Source organism: Mauremys reevesii, linkage group 12, assembly GCF_016161935.1.
Source record: "Mauremys reevesii isolate NIE-2019 linkage group 12, ASM1616193v1, whole genome shotgun sequence".
In the NCBI taxonomy this organism is placed as follows: Eukaryota; Metazoa; Chordata; order Testudines; family Geoemydidae; genus Mauremys; species Mauremys reevesii.
Window position 1 is genome coordinate 370,358 of NC_052634.1, and position 22,403 is coordinate 392,760.

Genomic DNA, 22,403 nt, shown 5'->3' on the forward strand with positions numbered 1-22,403 from the left:
CTGCGCACACCTAACAGACATCCTACTATTAGTTTAGGGCCCAATGCTGCGAGGTACTAAACACTTTTGACTCCTAAAGAGAAACAGCTCCCGGCAGGCTTTCAGAACCTTACTGTAGCGAACCCATAGTGTATTTCAAGATGCAGGTGGTCACTTGGTTTCTAGTACATAGATTAAATATTTTTGCCCATTGTACTCTTTCTAGTTCTTACCAACGGTAATTCTTAGCCACGCAGAATGCATTCACAAGTGTCTTCAACAAAGAAAATGGGCTACACTTCCTAAAGCCTGATGGATTCCAAACACACACATTAGGTCCGCAAAACCACTCCTAGTGGTTTCAGGGAATGCTTACCATAGCCCAGTTAACTACCCAAAATGCTCTTTCTATAAAGGAGAAATATTAGGAAATTGACTGCATTATATATCACTCACACACTTCCCATTTCATGTTTCCACCAAACAGGTAAAGCACAGGTGGTGGGAGAGCAAGTTTCTTCCACTCCACACCATCAATGCGCCTCAGCCCCACTCGGAAGCACCCTCCTCCAGCAGTAAGCGGCTGGCGTTCAGACTAGCCCTGGACTCGTGGGCTGAGCGTGGCGGGGGCGCGCTCGGTGCCAGTGCGATGGACACGCGTGGGGGGTGAAGCAGACATACAGCTAGCGGAACAGGCCAGCACCAGCCAGCCACAGGGAGCGAGCTCGTCCCTACGCTGCCGGCTGCGGGCTTGGCCATTCCTAAAGCTCGTCCCGTCGCGCTGGCGCCCAAGGAGGGGGAAAGGCGCCCCGACCCCTTCCCTGCCCGCCAGCATCCAAGGGGGCGGGGGCGGGGACCCCCCGCTTCTCTCCCCTCAGCAGCCCGGGCAAGGATATCCCCGAACACCAGGCTGCCTCTGCCCGAGTCGCAGACGGTGACGCCCGGCGGAAGGGCGAAGGGCTTCCCCCCGTCGGGCCCGGCCGGCTCCTTCACCGTCTCCCTGTCAAAGAACACGAAGCGGCGCCACTGCAGGTACGCGGCCATCTTGGCGCCCAGAGCCGGACCGGGCTGGGGTCAGGTGACCGGGCCGCCGAGGACCGCCTCTCCCTGCGCGCGTGAGGGGCGGCGGGGGGGGGGCGTCACGTGGGACGCTGCGCAGGCGCTGTCCGCCTCGCCGCTGCCGGGAGCTGTAGTTTTCGCGCGCGCGCGGCGGCGGTCAGCGCGCAAGCGCGCTCCTGTAAACTCCCGTGTCCCCGCCTCCCTCCGCTCTACCAAGGTCGGCGAAGTGGGCGGGGTTGCTCGCGGGAGTAAAGTCAAGCGTGCGCGTAAGAGTTTGCGGGATCGAGGCCTGAACACGGAGCTGGCCCTGTGATGGGGCACAATCTGCTGTGTCTGCAGCACGTTTCTCACCCCTCTACGGCCTCACACAAGGTACTTACTAGGGGGCCCTTTTCCCTGATTGACAGCAGAGTGATTCCCTACACCGAAATAGTGTAGGAGGAACACTATTCAATAGCGCTTTTTAGATGTTCATAGAGGGCATGGCTCATGGTTGGATCATGCTTCAATGTAGCAGCGTTGCTTTTTTTATTTTATTGCACCTACCACTTCAAACCAATCTCAGGGAAGGGCCTAGGCCCAAACAGTAGAGAGAACCATTTAACAAGCCTAAAATCATGGATCCCTGAGGTAGCTAGTTTGATGGACTTTGTTAAGGTTACAATAATGCAGACAAGGTAACAAGTAACAAAAAAGCAAGTATTTCACACACAAACTACACAACACTTTATTTGTTTCGGCCTAAAAGCACTTGAGTTCTCTAACTCTAGAATTGTGTTAGTTCATGAGACCAGAACACGTTATAAAACAATAACATTTCTGTTAGATGTATTTTTTCTTGCTTTCTCATTTTGCAAATGTTGGATTTCAAATTGACTTTCGTTATTGGAGGTTTACTAAGAAGCAAACGCCTCTCTCTTCTACTGCATGGCTAACTTGAGGGTCAAATGACTTTCTGGTCTTGAGATGGGGAAAGAAAGGCAGCTTTTTGGTGCTAGTATTTTACCCCTGAAACCAGGATTTACATCACACCTCCCCGTGGCTCATTAACCACCTAAGAATCTTCATTCATGTGTTGTTATGCCTGTGTGTGATAGTTACATAGAAGCCAGGGACTCACACTGCCAGGCCATGGAGAAGGTATACAGACCTCTTCCCCTGGAGCAAATACACTTGTGCAAAAGACTTTCACGGGCAGGATGCGTACAGTTTTCTTTGCCTGCTTATGCCTCCTGAGCCCCACTAGGCAAGCACACAAGGGTCTTTACGGTCTACATTGACATATTAAAGGAGGGAGCGTGCGAACAGGAGTCTTCACACGGGGTAGGCATGAAACTTCCATCCATCTCTCCACCTTCGGGACATGCTCCGGCTCCTCGCTCACCACCCGCCTCCGGACGCCAGGTCCATTCTTCCAGGGTTGCCTGCGGAGCGCCAGCACTGGCCCACGTGCGCCAATGGCGTTAGAGCATCCCACGTGCTTCCTTCCGGCTCTTCTAAACGTGGCCCAATGGGCCGCGTCGGCTGCCCGGATTGGTTCGCGGGGCCCGGCTCCGTTTGTCGCTCCAATGAGCTCGCGCCGCGTCCGGGCCGGAGGTTGCGCGAGACGCCGGGGCCGCTACCGCTAATGGGAGAAGTGGCGGCGGAGCTCGCGCAGTGCGTGCGGCGCAGGCGGAGGTGAGCGGCGGGCTGGGCGCGGAGCCTCTGGCTTGGGGGCGGCCTCCCCCGCCAGCTGCACGGGGCTCTCAGGAGCCCAGCCCCGGCCGTTGTGTCGGACGCGTGGGGAGCGAGCGGCTGGTGCCGTGGGCGGGGCCGGCGGCTCGATGGTGCTCCCTGCACCCCGGGAACGCGGTGCTCCCCGCGGGAGACCTACAGGGGTCTGAGCCGCCGTTCGGGAGAAGGAGCCTTGGGAGGGAGCAGGGCTTTTTCACAGGCCCATCGCCCACGTCCCCTCATTCCCTTACCCCGCTGGGCTCGGACTGTATGCGTCATATCTGCTATTCTCCCCCCCCCACCCCCCCAAAAAAAGTCTGTGCTGTTGCTTAAAGCCAGTGTGTAAAGGAGAGTGTTACGGGTTGTTTTTCAATGTTGCACGGTAACTTGTGTATTCATGTGCGAAGAGGGAACTTGAGTTCTTGATCTGTGGGCCTGGTGTGTTTCTCATCCATCAGCATGGAAGATGGTGTATATAACCAAATTTATTGTCAAATTTCAGCTTGCGTTGTTGGCTCTATACTGACTTGCCTTTATAATGCTATAATGCTATAAAGCATTTGCCTTTACGCATCCCAGAAGCTACTCCCAGGAAGGCCAGCTTTAATAGAGTGGGGCGGCAGCTTTGGCCCCATGTAATATTTGTGTACTAATTGCAGGGCTGATGGGTGTAGGAATGGCTCTGTAAGCCACGAATGTGTAATGTCAAGGCTAGTACTGCTTTTTTGAAGCAGTGCTGTGTGTGAAGAAGTGAAGGCAATAAATAAATAAGTAGATACCATCTGTACTAGTACTTCAGGGCTGTCTAGAAGAGTTAACCTGTTCCTCCTGTCTTCAGGCTGGGATGATAAGTGTTGAGTAAAATTTCTTTAAGGTGGTGGCTGCTTTCTGTGCTGTGACATGGTTCATTGCCATGCCTGCCCAGAAAATCTGCACTGGAGTTACTTGAATGGCCTGGTGGGGAATATCAGTACATAAGTAAGTTCCTTTTGTCAGATGCATAAGCACAAGAGATAGTGGAGTGGGATTTTAAAGAGCAGTTGTCATTACAGTGGATATTTATTTCCAAGTTAGATGCAGTTCCCTCAACAACATTTCCAAATATTCTAAAAGGCTGTGATTAACATGGATTTAAGTCCATTGTGATAGTTTCTCATAAAATCTCATGCAATATTTTTAGATTAACCTTTTTAAAAGCAGTAGATCCTTTCTACTAAATTGAGACACTTAAGAAAAGTGCAGTTAAATGTTTCTATTTCTTTTATATATTTTTTAAACATTTCACATAGGTGTCAATGTCAGATACAACTGATGTTTTATATTGCCCTCTGAAACTTTTGGGGATGAAATAATTTCATTCATCTTCAGATAAAGGACCACTTAATCTGTTACTGAAATGCAAAACTTTCTAATGGTTCACAAAAACTTCATAAAATTTTTACAGGAAGTGCAGACTATCATATCCAATTTAAATTGCAATTTAAGGAAGGAGATGTTAAGATAGGTTTTGATAAAGTGTGTGTGTGTGTGTGTGTGTTGGAGAAACCTACATAGGCACTTAAAGTGAGTTTGCTATTTGTGACCCACAAAATTGTTGGCTACTCTAGTGAGCAAGAAAATTAGTATTTTGTTAAACTATTGTAAAACCAAAACTTAATATTCCAGACAGTTTTTTTAAATTAACTTTATTCTAAGAATGAACCATATTTGTAAATCAGAGATAGATGTGAACCATAACCCTGGATCCAAACTCTCTGAATTTGGGTTCTGGGTAGAGCCAGATCAGAACTTTATATCTCAGGTTTATCTGTATTGTAAATATTTAATATGTGATTTTTATTTATTAGTTGTTGTCATAAAGGAGAAAAATCCCACCACATGCTGAGAATTTCACTGCCAGATTGGGGAATTAATCTTTGCTACTTATTTTCAGCAAGATATTAACAGATTCAATGGCCAGGATGACACACGTGCCCTTGTGGTCTCTGACTTTCCTCCTGCTGGCCTGTCTGCCATCTGAAACCGGTATGTGCGCTTGTTTTTTGGATTTTTACAACCTGCTCTTGGACCTTCCAATGGGATATGCCTCCAAGATCATGACTTGAAATCCAGCCTGAAAATTATAACTATCCAGCTACTGTTTGGGGATTTTTGTGAAATGAGTTGATAGGTTTGGTCCTGTTCTCAGCGAATAAATGTGTCCATTGCAAAAAAGCAATTAGTATGATTCGTCCCTTATTTGCAGACTCAGCAGAGAAGCTAAGCATTGATTGGGTCAAGGAGACTGCATCAAGGATCACTCCCTCCTCACCACTAGAGGAGGTCTCTGCTGGGTTTTGGGGAGGTACATCAGTAGCTGGTGCCGGGGGAGAGCTTGGGGTTAGAGGATTTCTGTCTCCAGGGCTCTCATTCTAATAACCTTTCACCAGCATGAAATTGACAGTATTGTCTCAGGCTTCTACTTGAATAGAAAGAAGCATATAAAAATAAACAATTGAACTGCAATTTACTCAGAACTGGGGGATAAATTTAAATGGCAAACAAAATATAGAGGTGCAAGATCAAGAGATGAAACTGACAGTCCTGGAGGTAATTCTGACACGTTAGTCCTAAAATTGTATTGAAAATGAACAGCTTAGCACTGATGAAGTCCAGGGTGGCATGGAACTGGCCATACCTCAGAATGTTTGAAGTGTTGTTCTATCCATGTTGGTCCCAGGATATTCAAGAGACAAGGTGGGTGAGGTCATATTGTTTTATTGGACCAACTTCTGAAGAAGAGCTCTATGTAGCTCACATTTGTCTCTTTCTCCAGCAGAAGTTGGTCCAATAAAATATATTACCTTACCTTGTCTTTCTCATACCTCAGAATGGCATTTCCTCACCTTCCTGTGGATTCAATAATTAAGAATGACCTCACTCTTTTCTCTCTTTACACCCCTTCCCAAGAGTATGCCAGGAGAACTTGCTAACTGAGAGGTTTCTCATGGGGGGAAAAAGTACAGCTTCTCACATCTATTCCTTTTGCATTGCAGATGCTCTGGCTGTGATGTCCGTGGACCTGGGCAGTGAGTCAATGAAGATAGCAATTGTAAAACCTGGGGTGCCCATGGAAATCGTTTTAAACAAGTAAACTATAATTCTTTTTCTTGGTCTGGCATGTTCCCTTATCAGCAAACCTGTGAGGAGATAGGTTATGATGGAAACTCCTATCTCTGCACCTTCTCTAAAAGGCCTTCTATATTCATTTTTTTTCAGGGCTGTTCACTAGAAGGAAATTTTCCCAAGGGAATGGAGAAGCCTACACTGTCAGTATTTGCAGGATATAATCATTGATTTAGAAGAAGTTTCTACCCCTTATGATTAAGAAAACCTTCCAATTGTGTCCCAGCTTCAAGAGATGTAGTGTCATCTTCCTGCATCTACAGATGCAATCCCAGTGCCTTTACTGCTTCTCAGCTTTGCCAAACTGCCCAAAGTAATGCTAAAACCGGTTGGTTGCACTGTAACTATTCAGAAACCTGTGAGCAGTAGTGAAACAGAAAAGAATCACCTATTTGACTCTGCTGTTGGCACTGGAGCTATTCACTGGCCTGGATGATGGGAAGGGGCGGGGGGAAGCGGAAGCTGGGAGAGGGGTAGAATAGCAGAGAAACCTCCATCTTGTAGCAGTCAGCAGTCTGAAAAAGGAAGATGAGTGGATCCCCTTCTTGCTCCCCAAAGGTCAAGTGTCTGTTAGCTCCTTCACTCCCATAGGCAGAAAATGAGACTTAACGAGTATCTGGCATTGGAGAGGGTTCAGAGAAGAGCCAAGAGAATGACTAAAGGGTCAGAAAATGTCTCATAGTGATAGATGCAAGGTGCTCAATCTATTTAGCGTAACAAAGAGAAGGTTCAGGGATGATTTCATTACAGTCTAAAAGTACCTACATGGGGAGCAAATATTTGATAATGGATTTTTTTAATTTGGTAGACAAAGGTATAACAAGATCTAATGGCTGGAAGTTGAATCTGGACAAATTCAGATTGAAATAAGGCATACTTTAACAGTGATGGTAATTAACCATTGGAACAATTTACCAAGGGTCATGGTGGATTCTCTGTCACTACCAATTTTGAAATCAGATTGGCTATTTTTTAAATAAGATGTGTTCTAGTTCAAACTGGAATTATTTAGGGGACATTCTATGGCCTGTATTGTACAGGCAATCAGACTAGATGATCACAATAGTCCCTTCTAGCCTTGCAATCTATGAATCTGCTAGCCAAAGGCTGATGGGAAAGATGGCTTCCCAAATGAGGTTGCAGAGAACTGCCTCTGAACCTCACTTGTTGGGGGTGAGCTTATATTTTGTTTACCTCAGGCTAGCATGTGTCGGGTAACTTTTCCAAGTTCTGACATTGCTATTCAATTACAGCCCTTCCTTGTCACGCAACTGTCTCTTACCATCATTCTGGAGTTAGGAGTAATGTGTGTATTTGGGGGGTGGGAAGGGTCTGGGCATGGCAATAGGTAATGGAGGTACCAAGAAATCAAAAGCACGCTGAGGTTACTTTAGAGTGGTCTCCAGCCCTGAGCCATTTGTTAGAAATTCAGGAAAGTGCTGCCTCTGGCATTCTAACACTTTGGTTACCTTCTTCCAAGCTTCCCAGCAGTATGGAATCAGGGATAAATCATAGATGCCTTTCAAATAGACAGGTAGAGCAATTGTAGGTGACATTGCACTGAACTGTGCTGTGTCTCATTCTTGGAGAATGATCAGTTAGCACAGCAGCCCTGGAAGGAAATGCTGCTATTGAAACACTTCAGACTAATCAATGATGAGCTATCTCTAGCATGTAGCCTCAGTTCCTGGTGGCATCTGAGTATCCTTCCTGAGTTTCTCAGCATTAAGCCTTCTCAGCCCCGTCAGTGGGGGTTATTTGCAGTGAATGTCCATCTGTCATATTTTTTATCCTTTGTTCTTGCTTAGAGAGTCACAGAGGAAAACGCCAGTGATTGTAGCCCTGAAAGAAAATGAGCGTCTCTTTGGTGATAGCGCCATGGGAATGGTAAGATATCAAATCACCTAAATTCCAGCTGCATATATTATACATGTACCTGTACACAAAACCCACATTCCATGTGTATTCTCTACACTAGTCCCTTGGAGATGGGTGTCTTAGTGCCCAAGTTAAGAGATTTTACCCCCTCACCTTGTATTATTTCTCATATGGAAACCCTAGTTACATGTGGCTTCATCTCTGCTTTTTACCAGACTGTCAATCTTGGCTCCCATAGCAAATATTCTTTCCCAAATATACGCGTACAGTGCGGGGCTGGTTGGGAGGGGTTATGTGAAAGTTACCTGAGAGTCAGGACTGTTCTTGCTCTCTTCCTTTCTGCAGTCCATAAAGAACCCGAAGATAGCACTCCGGTATTTTCAGGACCTGCTGGGTAAACACATAGATAACCCTCAAGTGACACTGTACCGTTGGCGCTTCCCACAACACGAGCTGGTAAAGGATGAGAGGAGACAGACGGTTATCTTCAAACTGTCCCAGTGAGTGACTGACTCCAGTTGACTCCTGACACCTTCACTGCTGTGCTGTTGCTTATGAAACTTGCAGAGAAACGTCTCCTCTAGCATGTTGGCAGCTGATTCTCACCACTAGAGAGAGGAGAAATGCTGGCTTTAGCTTTCTCTGTAGCATGGCCAAGCAAGGAAAGCTTGTTATATGTATCATTCTAGGAAAGCTGCTCCAGACAGCTACAGATGGAGGTATAAAATCTCCCTGGGAAGGAATGGCCATCTTAAGGGCCCAGTTATTGGATTTGGAGCTTATCACTTCTTGATTGTCAGTTCAAATTCCACCCAGGTCAGAAGTGAAAACAGTGAAGTGAGCTTGGGAGGAGAGAGGTGTCATTGTAGTTCCCAGTCAGCAGGGACCACATCCCAAATACTGCTGCAATTTGCCATTTTCCAGTCTGAGCAGGTTATGCTCCCTGGTGCCCCAGAGGCATCAGTCGAGTTCAAGGTAAAGCACTTTAGCAGAGGATAGCGTGGGGGAAAGAGGGAAGCTTTCCCTGACACTGCCTGTGCTGTGCTTGTTCTCTGGCTAAATAAAGCACTTTGGATTCCAGGACTCTCAGTCTAGGAGGAGGGAGATGGATGGGGGAATTCTCTACATCTGAAAGGCCTTTTTCCGGTCCCAAGTCGATTTGTGCATCTTTGCAGAGTTCTCTGAATGACATCCCCCAATTCTTGGGGCAGGGACGTTGTCCAGGGTTCTCTGCACAGTGTCCTACTTGGATCCTTTGTTCTGACCCTATGACTTGTAACCCATCCCTGTTTGTTCCTTCTTTTCTTTCTTTTTTCTTTTCTTTTCTCTCTCCCTTCACCTCCCATCTCAGCTGTGATCTATTGATTTCTGGGTTTTTGTGGCACCACCCCGTCACCTGAGAGTGTGTGCCTCTACTTCCTTTGGTGAGCAGAGCTCATCAATCCCAACATGTTGAATTATAACCTTCTGGAATAATATTGTTCCCGCTTCATATTAATGGACCCAGGTTATGTCTGTTTCCCACATGGTCACTGCTGGACTTTTCATTGATGGCTTATTTTTACCATTTGGTGTGTTTAAATGTGGAGCTTTTGGCCATATTGTCCTTGTTGGAGAGGAGAATATTCCCCCCTCCCCAACAAGAGCCTTGTTGCCAGTTCTATCGCTTTTTTACTCTCCGGGGGGGACGGGGACGGGACACTTTTCCATTTTTTCCCCCTGGATCTTATAATTCCTGAGGCTTATGTGATTTTTGGGGCTGTCATGCTGGTGATTCATCCTGTATTGCCCGGTGCCTTGTGAGAATTGCTAGAGAAGCTTTGGCTTTACAGTTGAATATAACTTTCGGTGCCTGTCTGATGGAGGGTTTTATATTCTTGCCTTGTGTTGCAGTGAAATGCAGTATTCTCCAGAAGAGATACTGGGCATGGTCCTGAACTATTCGCGTGGTCTGGCTGAGGAATTTGCAGGTTGGGATGATTGTTGCTTTTTTACAGTATCCATACATTGTTCAGTTTATTTTGTTTAATTTCATAGGATGTGGAATTTACAGGGAAACTGGAGGGGACTGGGGTCGAAGGTCTCAAATGTGATGTCTTGGGGAATCAGGAACAGGATGTTGAATCATTTAACCTTTTAAGTCATCAGTTTAAATCAAGCTTAATCTGCTAATTATCCAGAGTTTCTAGCTGATGGCTGTTTGATGTTTTAGCCCAGTTCCTTGTGGACAAGTACCCATAATAAATAAATAAAATTTTAAAAATCTGGGTTGTTTTTTTTAAGTAACCCTCATATTGGCACCCTCTAAAGAGAATAAATATAGAGACTGAAGACTTCTTTCATCTCTAGAGCTGGTTAGGGCTTGGGGCATGGTGATATGAATTTGGCAGGAGAGTGGCAAACTTGCCCTGCTGCCCTCCGTCTTATACTTGCTCTGGTTCCTTTCATCAGTGCTAAACTTGTATATTAAAAAAAAAATTATCTTGTGGAATATTAGTAAAAGAAACTAAACCATAGACTTCTCATTGCTATATTGTTAATCAGAAATGCCAGCAGCAATGGAAACTGCAGAAGAATTGGCTGGATCTGTTCTTGCTGCTGTATTACAGGCCTGCAGTTAACATACTTACAATTAGACATTTGTACTAAAGGAAGTTCAAACAAGGTTTTACCCCAGAGAGCGAATTCAGTCATCTACAGGCTGGGATTTCGGGATTCTGGAAGATTAGATTAATTGCTGAAGTCTGAACAGATTGAACATGTTCCTTTTGCAGCAGATACTGGGAGTGTGACCATCTCCCAAGATGCTGTGAAGCCTGGTGGGTTTGAGGTGGAAATGCTGAAACAAATTCATCCCTGGTCAACTCCATTGATGACTTCTTTCAGTTCCACCTGGGCTGAATGGGCCTACAGTCTCTCTCTGCAGCATTGACTTTGCTGTCACAAACTCCATAGTTACTTGCATGTTGATAGCCCTGTTATGGAGGAGTTTTTGTACTTGCCACTCCCATGGAAAACCTCTTCTCTTCCATGCTTTGCAGAACAACCCGTAAAGGATGCAGTGATCACCGTCCCTGTATACTTCAATCAGGCGGAGAGGAGGGCAGTCCTGCATGCAGCTCAGATGGCAGACCTGAAGGTCCTGCAGCTGATCAATGACAACACTGCTGTGGCTTTGAACTATGGGGTCTTCAGGAGGAAGGACATCAATGCCACAGCACAGGTATATGCAGCTGGTGCAGAGGTGGGGGAGCTACTGAATTCCACTTAAGCGAGTGGGAAACTGAAGTGAGTTAAAGTGATGAACATAAAGATGTGCTCATGCTGGTTGAGTGCTCGTCTTGGTTATTGCTATCTGTTAATTGCTGTTACAGACCTGTCTCAGTATTGGGCAGAGCACATGTGTATAAAGCAGCAAGTACATTCCTAACTGATGCGCTTTCTGGTAGATATGGAAAGCAAAGAGGCGGTTTGCAGTTCAGAGAGTGGGGAACTGGGAGTTGGGACCTCCTGGGTTCTAGTCAGCTTCACCACACTCTTGACCTGTGCCCCCCCCCCTTGTAAAATGGGGCAATGATACTGACCTACCTCACTGGGGACTGGGAGGCTATTTGTAAAATACTTGGGAGTTCCTCAGATTGAAGGAACTCTTGACGAGCAAAGCATTCATTCTGTTTTCTACTTTATAAAACAGAAGTTTGGGAGAAATAAGAACGCATTCAGTAGGTCCGTTACTACAGGCTTCCAGTCCACATGGCTATTGCTGCAAGTGTAATGTTGAGTAACTGTGCTTTGCTTTCTCTCAGTGGACTGGAGCAGGTTTAGTGAATGATCAGTGCCTGTCCCATTCCAAGCTGTGAGATCCCCAAGGTCTTGTCTCCTTCCCATTCAGGGACAAAACACCCGGTACCTTACTTAGCCTTCTCTGGCTTCTTCTTTACAGAATATCATGTTTTATGACATGGGAGCAGGAAGCACCGTGTGTTCGATAGTGACTTATCAGACAGTGAAAACCAAGGACTCAGGGACCCAGCCTCAGCTGCAGATTCGGGGGGTCGGGTAAGAATTTCTCTTGGGTCCCATATTTAAAAGAAAATATTTACTTTGCTGACTCTTCTAAACACACAATGGGATGAATTTCGGAGCTAGTTTTAAACATGAGTATTCAGACACAAGCTGGAGTGGGGGCAGGGTGCCTTGGGTGGGAGGATTGAGTCTATAAGTAACTAGGTTGACTTCACTTTGTACAAAGGATAGTTGGAATGTGGACATGTTGCCAAACTTATAGGTGTAGCTCATAGTGATCCTTGTGTATAGAGTACCGAACACTTTCTGTTATAAAAGATTCTTATGACTTTCTTTTTTAAGAAGCTGTCACACTTCCATTGTTTGTGGCAGGTCTTAGAAATTTGACATGGACAAAAGCCTGGGGCTAGAGTGATGCGTCTCCTTTATTCTAGGAAATTCCATTCAGGTTTTAGCTGAGTTAGTAATTTTAAACAAGACTTTCCCTTCTTTTGCTTCTTGTCCTTGGGGCCTGCACTGCTAACGCAGCAGCAGCAGCACATGCTGTAATGTAAGAACATCTGGATGCTGCCAGGGCATCTGTAGCTGGGAGGGGGCAGGGGGAAAGCTGGGCTTTCCCCAATCCAGAATGTGTCCCATCATTCACTCTGGGAGTACCACGTGGGGCAGGAGAGTTCACCTCCTGGGTTTTTGATGGGGAGGGGATAAAGGTAGCTAGGCTCCCCACAACCACCTACTAGACTCATATGGTATAAGCATCCCATCCCTCATCTGGGAAAACAACCTTCTCCTGCTGTCAGATAATGTAGTTAGTACAGTAGCTCAAGTGGCAACAGTGTGCTATAGTGCTGAAGGTTCAAAATTCAAACACTGCTGAAGGTATATGATTGCTATGGTATGGTGGTTACACTTGTACACAAGTCTCTTTTTTGCCAAAACCCCCTTGCAAATTATATTTTTTTAAAAACTACATTAAAATATATTTAGTATTAAAATAAAGCACTTGAAGGTTAGGAAATGCCATATTTATAGTTGCCCATGCAATCTTAATTCTGCCTCTTTATCCGACCCATGTACAGTACTGAATGAGGATGGGGTCCTGGGGCTGTGGGAATAGACAGTATGTGTAATTAAAGACTGTCTCATAATGCATATGCACAAGATTCCACAGGCAACTAAGCCTGGCATTTGCTAGCTGGATTTACAGTTGTAAACCTAATAACACTTCTAGCATAGTCTACTTATATGTGAGATTGTAGAAGTTGGTTCATTGGGTTGAGGAAGTTGGACATTCTTTTGGGGAGGAGATAATTAATACAAGGCTTGGTAGGAGAGGAAGGATGACCGTGCTATGGAGGTTGAAGGTGTCTAGGGGCAGCACATAAAAGTCCACAGTGTCTTCCCGCCCATAATGTTTAAAGAACTAGTTGCAAGGAGATAGGTTTTGTCTAACTCAGATCCCAAAGTTGAGTTTTTCAGGAGCTCATCACCTTAGGCACTGTTATAAAGCCCCTCTGCTCAAAGGCTGGTGTGGTGGTGAATTCATCTAGTTTGAATGGTGCATTTGTTCTTCTAAGCAGACCCAATATCCATTTAGACACTCCTAGCTGTGTGTGTTGTTGTACTGTTGCCTTGTGCTCTGTTTTCCATGGCTGACTGAAACAGGTTGAAAACCTATTGGGGGATAGACACCTTTAGAAATCTGTGTGATGATGTAAAGAGAAATATCAGGAACAACTAGCCTCATGCAGCTGTGGGGGCTTGAGCTTTTTGATCAGTGACATTAAAAGCCAAACTTGTTTGTTTAAAGCCACGTTGTTGTTTATAAAGCAAAGCCATGCACTGGAATTTGGTGAGGAGAGAATTGTGCAGCATTCAGGATTGTATGCAATCCCTCTTTGCAGCATATTGTTCTTGTTATAAATGGTTTGCAGGTGAGAGAATTCTTGCATGCTCTTGTAAGAGTTGTACGATCTAGGCCAGCTCTGGAATTCTCTTCTGGGTGGGGAAAGTACTTGCAACTCCACGTTCTGTTATTGACTTACTCCATCCAGGCTGAGTGTCTGCTTCTGGTTTCTATTCTCTGCTCAGATTCGACCGCACCCTAGGGGGACTGGAGATGGAGTACCGGCTCCGGGATTACCTGGTGAAACTCTTCAACAAGCAGCAGCCTTCAAAAGATGTTCGGCAGAATCTCCGGGCCATGGCCAAGCTGCTAAAGGAGGCCAACCGCCTGAAAACTATCCTGAGTGCTAATGCTGACCATGTGGCCCAGGTATGTCCCTGTGCTGCAGGAAATCCCCCCCCTTCCTCAGGAATGGGGATGACTTGAGTTAAGAGTGAGTCTGGGAGAGCTCTGTCCCTCTGCGTTACGTAATCTTTATGCTACAATGTTCTCTCCCTCCACCCTTGCCCAAGAGACACCAATGCTGATGGCTTTTCTAAACTGATTTCGCTTAACAAACTGGTGAGAACTTGGATTTTGCTACTCAAGTCCATAATGTTACTAGTTTGAGAAATGTTAAGACCTTTGCAGGAGATTAGGAGAGGTCTGTCCCTAAATGGCTACCAGGAGCATGAGATTTAGACAGCTGTTACATCCAAGGCACCATGTCTTGTGTCCCTCCAGCACCGGGAGAGGCATTGGGATGTAAGAGGATAGGCTGCATTCATAAGGTCCAGTGGAGTGGCCGGAACACACAAGCCAACCCAGTGGGAATTGGAACGACGTTAGCTTGGAGAATGGTGTGTAATGTGAAGCTGATGGCTTTTTCTCTCTGACTTCCTGGCCAGATTGAGGGACTACTGGATGACGTGGACTTCAAGGCCAAGGTCTCCAGGCAAGAGTTTGAGGACTTGTGCTCCGACTTATTCCAGCGGGTCCCAGGGCCTGTGCTACAGGCGCTGAGCAGTGCAGAGATGAACCTGGTAGGTCCAGGGATACTTTGACAAGTGTGGGGTCCTCTGATGCTGAGCTGCTGTCACATCACAACCACTGTTGTTTGAGAGGGGTCTGGTTTGGGAAGGTAACCCACCCTGCTGAGAAGTGCAGGCTCCTGTTTTCCTGAGGGCAGGGGCGGCAGTGCAGAAGTTACCACATTGCCATGTGTAATGGGGGTTTACGCCTGTCACCAGCAAGGCAAGGGAAAAGAAAATTGAAGTCGGGTGGATATTTTGTTTAAAGCTGAACCCCAGAAGGGGACTGGACTGTTACATGACATGGACAGGGGGCTGCGTCACAGAAGACTCTCTGAAGGAGTCCAGGGAAGAGACAGGCTGGGCATGGTCCCCCCAGTTGAGAAAGTGGCCACCAAAGGAGGTGCAAGAGGCGAAGTCACCAGCAATGCTGTGTCCTGGCACAAAGGGTGCACCCTAAGGTTGAGGGCATGCACTTATACCATGTCAAACAGGTTTCCGTGATTGCCTATAAGCCAAGGATTCGGGTCAGGGTTTTACTGACTACTAAAAAAGCCCTTAATTTTGGTATGAGGACTTAAGAATGTGTCTCCCCCACATCTCTTGGAGGCATCTGAGGTTGGCCTAGCTTTCACCATAGATCAGGAATCTCATCTCTGGATGCCTCTCCAGAGGGCGCATGCCTGACTGTGCTTATGTCCGGATGTGACTATCTTCAGAGAGACATTTCATTTCATTTGTTCGGTGTGTAGAGATTCTAAGGGGGCAGGTGCCTTAGATTCCTGAGAATCCTCTAGATGACTGTCTTCAGGATGCTGCACAATGCCTCTTTGGATCAGCAGCTTTCATGGCTGTAGTTTCTATTTCCTCGTCTCTGGACCACTGTTTCAATGACTGGCTTCTCTGGCATGGAGCCTGATCTGGGTTTGATTTTTGTTAAATAAGGTGCAGTGTCCCAGATGCTGGAGACAGCTGCTCTATAAATCACTCATGTCCGTTGGGCCTGATCTTGAAGTACTCATTCAGGCACAACTACTTTGGGAGTTTACTGAAATAAGAACTTAAGATTTTTGGATCCCAGTCTTGTGTTGGAGAGCGGGGTTGGTAGTGCGACTGCTTTCCGAGCACTAAACAGTGGATGGTGGAGGGATATTGAAGCAGTGAACTTGGCTTTTCCAAAAATACATTCTCAAAGCAGAACCTGATTGTCTGTGAACTCCTAGGATGAAATCGATCAGGTGATTCTAGTGGGAGGTGCCACCCGAGTCCCCAAAGTGCAGGAGGTTTTGCTGAAAGCCGTGGGCAAGTAAGTATATGAGGCCTCTGCCACATGCCTTTTCTCAACAACCTTGTGTTTACTAGTGACAGAGAAGCTTGCAACTCCCTCCACCTTGCTTTGCAGAGATGAACTGGGGAAGAACATCAACGCAGACGAGGCTGCTGCTATGGGTGCAGTCTACCAGGCAGCTGCTCTGAGCAAAGCCTTTAAAGTCAAGCCCTTCATTGTTCGGGATGCAGCTATATTCCCCATCCAGGTGAGCTTCCCCTGTTGCCTCTTTTAGGGGAGGAAGGTACAATGTGGGGTGGCATTGGGAGAAGTGATTATAAATAAGCAGTGGGACCTTGTGGTGCTGGAATGGCATAAGGGAAATCTACAGGTTTTAGTGCTGAAGGGGAAATGGTGCTCAGTCTGGAATCGTACATGGAGCCACTGGAAGGAAAGACACTAAAGTATACACCCTGTGCGCTTTGGGCAAGTCTCTCACTTCTTTATCTGGTAACATGGGGTAATGCTTACAGTCCCCATAAGGTGGGTAAGGATTGTCTACCAAATGCTTTGGAATCCTGTGATCAAAGATGCAATGTAGGGCAAAATGTTCCTGTTAGTGGCTGATTCTCTGCCCTTACCCACATGATTCAGGTGGAGTTCACCCGTGAAGTTGAGGAGGAGGATAAATCCAAGAGCTTGAAGCACAACAAGCGAATTTTGTTTCAGCGCATGGCACCATATCCACAGCGCAAGGTCATCACCTTCAACCGCTACACGGATGACTTTGAATTCTATGTCAACTACGGAGACTTGGCTTTCCTGAGCCAGGATGACCTGCAGTGAGTAGGGACAGGCATTTGCAGACTTTCCCCCAAGCTGATAGGTGCTTAGCTGGAGAAGCTCGCGTGCAGATGGATGGCCGATGATGCACAATTTCAGAATCTTTGTGGCAATCCTTATATAATTGAGAAAGCCAAGTTATGTGTAGTTACCCAATATTGCAGTATTGAGAAGTCTCCTCTCCATTTTAACTGGCCCCTAGCTGGCATTTTCACCAGAAGGGCCAAGGGTTAGAGGACCTGTGTTGCTGTTGGTACTGTGGAAACTTAAATCCCCTCTCATCCTAGAGCTAATACCTCCTGGTCAGGCCCATTGTGCGAGGACAGTATGGGGAAAACTCTCACGGCCACTGCCTCAGGGCTGCTCGTTCTGTGGACAGATGATTCTAGTCTCCAAGACAGTTGTTCTGACACCTTTTTGCCAGCACTAACTTCTTTTGTATGTGCACAGGCTCCCTCTCTGGCTATCCCTGCCCTGGTTCTTGGGCTCACTTGTTGAGTCTGGGACCTTCCCATCAGAAACAAATGATTACCATAGGGCATTGGTGTGAAGAAGTACCCAGCTTTGTTGCCTGTTCAGACACTTCGCCAGTGAGTGGCATTGGAACGGTTGCAATATGGCAGATAGGGTGGGAGTCCCCATTCGTGCATGTAACTGACACTAAGTGTGTCAACCAATATGAATGACACCAGAAACGGCAGCCTGCTCAGTGTCTGAAATTTGGCTGAAGCTCAGAAGTGATTGGCCTCAGTGGGTCAGAGCTGGGAATAGAACCCCAGAACACTGGAGTAGATTGGGGACAATGCTGAAGTAAAGTGGGGGAAGAGGGATGGCTTCCCACTTTGCTGCTTAGGCTTCTTCGGTTGGTATCTGTTCATTCTCTCAGTGTTGCCTTGGTTCCCCCCAGAGCCTTTGGGTCCTTGAATCTCACCACTGTGAAGCTGAGAGGAGTCGGGGATAGTTTCAGGAAGCACTCGGATTATGAGTCCAAAGGCATCAAAGCTCACTTCAATATGGATGAGAGTGGAGTGCTTAGCCTTGACCGGGTAAGTGCCAGCCAGCTAGTGCCATCTATGTTCCCTTCCCTTCCTCGCACAGTTTCCCTACCCTATCCCTACAGGTGCTGCTAAGAGAACTATTTTAAAATATATTATCTCATTGTCTCTGCTTCCAGGTGGAATCTGTGTTTGAAACTGTAGTGGAGGACAAGCCAGAGGAGGAGTCAACGTTAACGAGTAAATACACTGTACTGTTCATATTTTGAATTCAGACCAGCTGTTCCTTTGAATTCATAATAACTCCTAGTTAACTGCAACACATTTCTCTGAAAGAGACAGGTCCTGTGGCTGGGGACAAGTGACCAATTAAGTGAAGTACTCTGACACTCCCCACAGGTACCCAGGGTTGTGAGGCACTTCACAATTACTTGCCCTTAGTGTGAAGCGCTCTTACCTATGCCTGTTGTAACTCAGCTTCCTGAAACCAACAGCCTCTGGCAACACAAGCACTGCCTGCCAGGTCTCCGCAGACCTCATCCTCTGTGTAGGTTAGCTATAGGCACCCACCGAGTCCTCAGAGCATTCCCTGTGGTGCCCAGCCATTAACCATTGGCCGCTCACAGAAATTATCCAGTTTGCTATCTCCGAGGGAACAGAATAAACACAGCTTGAGTGTTACAACTCAGGATCAGGTCCTTTGTAACATCATAGCACAGAGATATATTTATAATGAAAACAATCATAAGTTGTTGAAAGCTGAGATTGAAGAAATAGAATAATAATGGAAACAGAAATGTTTACATGTAAAACAAAAAGTATAACACTCTTGGTAGAGCCTAAACTTAACTTTAACAAGCTGTTTAACTTGTCTGAAGTAGTTCCTCACCTGAAGCAATTTCTCAATGTCTCCAGCCAACCCGGCTGAGATTCCTCTATCATTAATGCAAAAAGCACTGTTTTTGCTTCCTCGCTGAAGGATAATGGTATCCTTTTCCTTATATCACACCAAAAATCCATTGTTTGTCCCCTGAGTCAGAATTACCCCTGGGGCTTATTCCCTGGTGTGCTGACTTCATATCTCATGTTAATTTCATATGCCAACAGACCTTCCATTGTGTTGGCTCACAGTGTTTAATGTACATTTGAACTGAGACAGACAGGTGCATATACTCCTTTTTGTCTTGCAAAAACCTGTCTGTCAAACTTACTTTGATTCAGACTTTAAAATTTATATTTTCCAGCATATATACATATAACTCCTTACATAGCTTCAGTGCATATGTTTTGCAATTACATTATGTAAATGACCAGTAAGATTCTGGCTTTCATTTGAGATCTTACATGACATTCTTTATAGATAAATACTACAAAAGCAGTATGCTAGGTGTAGTGAGTTTGACAAGCCTGATGGGATTTGTCAAAGAATAGTGAATTCTTTTGGCACTTAGGAAACCTTAGGGTCACAAGTACCTGCCTATTAATCTTAGCAGATCCAAAATAACTAATGGCCCTGAGCATGTGCTGCTAGTTGAGGGGACAAGTCTCCCTGAAAGTGTCATGCACGCTCCTAAGGTGCCCATCAGCATGGTAACCAGGTATGCACTACATGCATGAGTAATACCAGGGAGCTGCATTTTCACCTCCCTCAGTGAAGGGGTGTATTTAGAAGGAAACAAATCCCTTTCCTTTGTCTTGAGGGCAGCAGTGGAAGTCTTGTGCATCTGGTTCTTCAGCACTCTCCCTCCTCATTGGTTGGCCCATGATGCCACTGACTGGAAGCCTTCCATTGTCCTGCTTTCAGGGCAAGTGCAGAGACTTACCGCTAGTGTGTAGGAAGGAGAGGTGAGAGTGCATATGGGTGGAGGTCTGCTAGGGCAGTGAACAGTGGAAAACTCAATCACCATTTGGAGAGGCAGATTCCAGGCTATGCTTTTGCAGAGATGAGGGCCCAGTACTTTGTATACAGGGGGATGTGCAGGAAGGGAAGGAGCTAGCAATGGTAGTGCAAGAGTTGTTACAGCAAATATTGTCAGGATCCCAGGCTGCCCCTGGATTACTGTTGAACCTTGGAGAGGCACTTAGACAGAATTCATGATTTTAAAGTCAAGAACATGTATTTTGCACTGATGCGTTACCAAACCCCTGACTGATGCATGTCACTCCCTCCTGCTGTTGCTGCTCTTCCTCCTCCCACACTGTTCTCCGGACTGCTTCAAAGACACATTCTGAGTTTTGTTTGTTTTTTTCTCTCTCCTGCAGAACTTGGCAACACAATCTCTAGCCTGTTTGGAGGAGGAGGTCCAACACTGGAAATGGGAGAGAACCTGACAGAGACTGTTCAGGTGAGGTGCTGGCTTTGATGGGGAGGTGGGACCCGGACTGGGTTCAGTCCTGTCTGCAAAATAGAGGAGGCAGTAGTTAAACATGAACCAAATCAGAGTGACAGGCAGGACATCAAGATTAAAAACTATACAATGTAGAAGTTTGTATCTGTCTCAAAGTCTAACATGATGTTAAAAATAAACATACAGCCCTTCTGGTGGCAATCTCCCCTTTGGCAAATGCTGCCAAGGCTGGTTCCCTGATGAAGCCTCTTTGTCATTCCAATCTCCTTTCTGGATCCTCTCTGGGTAGCGCTGTATAGGCTACAATCTCCTGCATCTCATCATTGTAGGCTCTGGCAGGTTCTCCTGCTACACAGACCACTTGGGCCTGGCTGCTCCTGTGTTGTTGCCAATAGGAGTCTCAGTTTGCTTTCCCAGGCATAGAAAAGAGTGGTGGTTCCAAGGTGATTTTGTGACTTTCCTAAAGTCTTCATGTAGCCTCTGTGCCACGTTGAACACCAAGCGTCCAGTATGAGCCTGCCCTCTCTGTGTGACACATCTGCATGGTATTTCCATGTAAAAACTGTGGCATTTTCCTCCCTGCTGCCCAGGAGGAAGAGGAGAGCCAGGCAGAAGCAGGAAAAGAACACGGGGAGAAACAGGACCAGAAGGAGGGAGAAGGAACAGTGAGCGAGGAGCAGGGGGAAGAGAAGCAGCAGCCATCTCCAATGCAGGATAAAACAGAAACTGTCCCTCCAAAAGCAGAGAGACAGGAGGAAAAGGAGGAAGGAGAAAAATCAGCGTCTCAGGTGAGCAGCTGACTCTGCAAAGGAAGACTCCCTAAAATGGTGACACTGTGCTATTGTACCTCGGGACTGGAATCTGACTGGAAATAATGGAGGAGGGAGTGAGAGATTCTACCCCATGTGTGCAGGCTGAGTACCACAGCTTTGTTCCTGCTCACGATCTCTGAAAATAAACCCCTAACTGACAGGCCACTGAAATACACTCCCTGCTCCTTAGGGGTAGAAGTGGGGAGTGACCTTCACTCAGGGTCTGAAGCCGAGTGTTGGGAGACTCCTTGCGCCAAAGTTCAGTTGAGTTGTTGTAGTTTTCCCTGCAGAGAACCCTTTCCCTTGACATTGCCTCATCCTCAGGAGGATGTGTTCAGCATTGCTTCCCGTTGCCCTTCAGATTAATATCAATCCACTCTCTCCTTCCAAGGACGCTTTATATTTGTTCCTCATCCTGCTGTGTTGTACCTACAGTGCCATTCTGAGCTGGTAAATGCAAAGCTGTTGTGTGCGGAAGTCCATGAGAGGCAGTCATGCACTGTTCTGAATAGAAATGGGCCCTGCTGTTTGCAGTACGGGACTGGGAGCTGAGACTCCTGGGTTCTGTTCTGAAATCCCCATGTAATCTTGGGCATTCGGTTAATTTTTGTTCCTTGGCTTCCGTGTCTGGGAAGCACTAAGGCCTTGCCTTAACAGTGGGGAAAAAAGGTATGTTGATTTTTTTTTTAAATTATTATTATTCCAATTTACTACCAAGAGGTAAAATCCTAGAGAAGATAGGACAGTTTGTAATTCTCACACAAGCAAGCAGGTAGAGCTAAAGAAAAAGGAGACGCCTTGTCTTCACTAGGGTTTTAGCACTATTTAACTAACTAGAGTTAAGAATACACCTTTTTCATAGCGGAAACAAGGTCTCTCGGCCTGTGAAGCATTAAGGCACTGCAGACCTGCAAATTATTTTTACAGATGTAGAACACTAGCTTATTTACTTAACCCTGGGAGCTCAAATCCACCTTATCAGGTTCTTGTGTGCCTCTCTTCAAAATATTTGTTGCAAGTGAGATGGTACTGCAAATTGATCTTTTTATTTATCCTGGAGTTGCTTTTCTGACACAGGATCCCAAAGAAAAGGAAGAATCCGGGAAAGAGGAAGAAATGTCCAAAAGTCCTGGTGACAGCACAGCCACCAAAATGGAAGAGAAGAAACCCAAAGTCCCCAAGAAGCAGAAACTCGTGGATGAGATTAGTGTGGAGTTGGATGTCCGTGATGTTCTTGACCTGCTGGAGGAGGAGTTGAAGAGCTCAGTGAAGAAGTAAGTTTGAGGGGGGCATGCTGAAGTGAAGGGAGTAGGCTATGGGAGTAGACTGGGCTGGGGCACAGGGACCAGAGTGAGCAACAGATTCTAAGGTGCATGCATGTCTTATTGAGTTCAGGTCATGT

General features: G+C 46.2%; 2 protein-coding genes across 4 annotated transcripts in view; one reads left to right on the forward strand and one right to left on the reverse strand.

The window, feature by feature from the left end:
- VPS11 (VPS11 core subunit of CORVET and HOPS complexes) overlaps positions 1–8,184 on the reverse strand; it is a 33,730-nt gene extending 25,546 nt beyond the window's left edge. The window contains exon 1 of one of the 2 annotated variants that reach the window (XM_039496501.1): positions 8,100–8,184. In XM_039496501.1, the coding sequence (XP_039352435.1) occupies positions 8,100–8,144 (45 nt within the window). In that variant the 5' untranslated portion in view covers positions 8,145–8,184. Of the gene's footprint in view, positions 1–875; positions 1,107–8,099 lie in introns of those variants that run through there. The other variant, XM_039496500.1, reaches the window with a different exon arrangement.
- The window catches only part of HYOU1 (hypoxia up-regulated 1), a 31,838-nt gene continuing 11,983 nt past the window's right edge, over positions 2,549–22,403 (forward strand). The window contains exons 1-18 of one of the 2 annotated variants that reach the window (XM_039496498.1): positions 2,549–2,715; positions 4,685–4,776; positions 5,787–5,880; positions 7,725–7,803; positions 8,140–8,294; positions 9,688–9,764; positions 10,836–11,017; positions 11,738–11,853; positions 13,912–14,095; positions 14,614–14,748; positions 15,960–16,042; positions 16,139–16,271; positions 16,658–16,845; positions 17,754–17,892; positions 18,021–18,081; positions 20,104–20,186; positions 20,780–20,977; positions 22,079–22,275. In XM_039496498.1, coding sequence (XP_039352432.1) covers positions 2,549–2,715; positions 4,685–4,776; positions 5,787–5,880; positions 7,725–7,803; positions 8,140–8,294; positions 9,688–9,764; positions 10,836–11,017; positions 11,738–11,853; positions 13,912–14,095; positions 14,614–14,748; positions 15,960–16,042; positions 16,139–16,271; positions 16,658–16,845; positions 17,754–17,892; positions 18,021–18,081; positions 20,104–20,186; positions 20,780–20,977; positions 22,079–22,275 — 2,363 coding nt within the window. The remainder of the gene's footprint in view (positions 2,716–4,684; positions 4,777–5,786; positions 5,881–7,724; positions 7,804–8,139; positions 8,295–9,687; positions 9,765–10,835; positions 11,018–11,737; positions 11,854–13,911; positions 14,096–14,613; positions 14,749–15,959; positions 16,043–16,138; positions 16,272–16,657; positions 16,846–17,753; positions 17,893–18,020; positions 18,082–20,103; positions 20,187–20,779; positions 20,978–22,078; positions 22,276–22,403) is intronic. The other variant, XM_039496499.1, reaches the window with a different exon arrangement.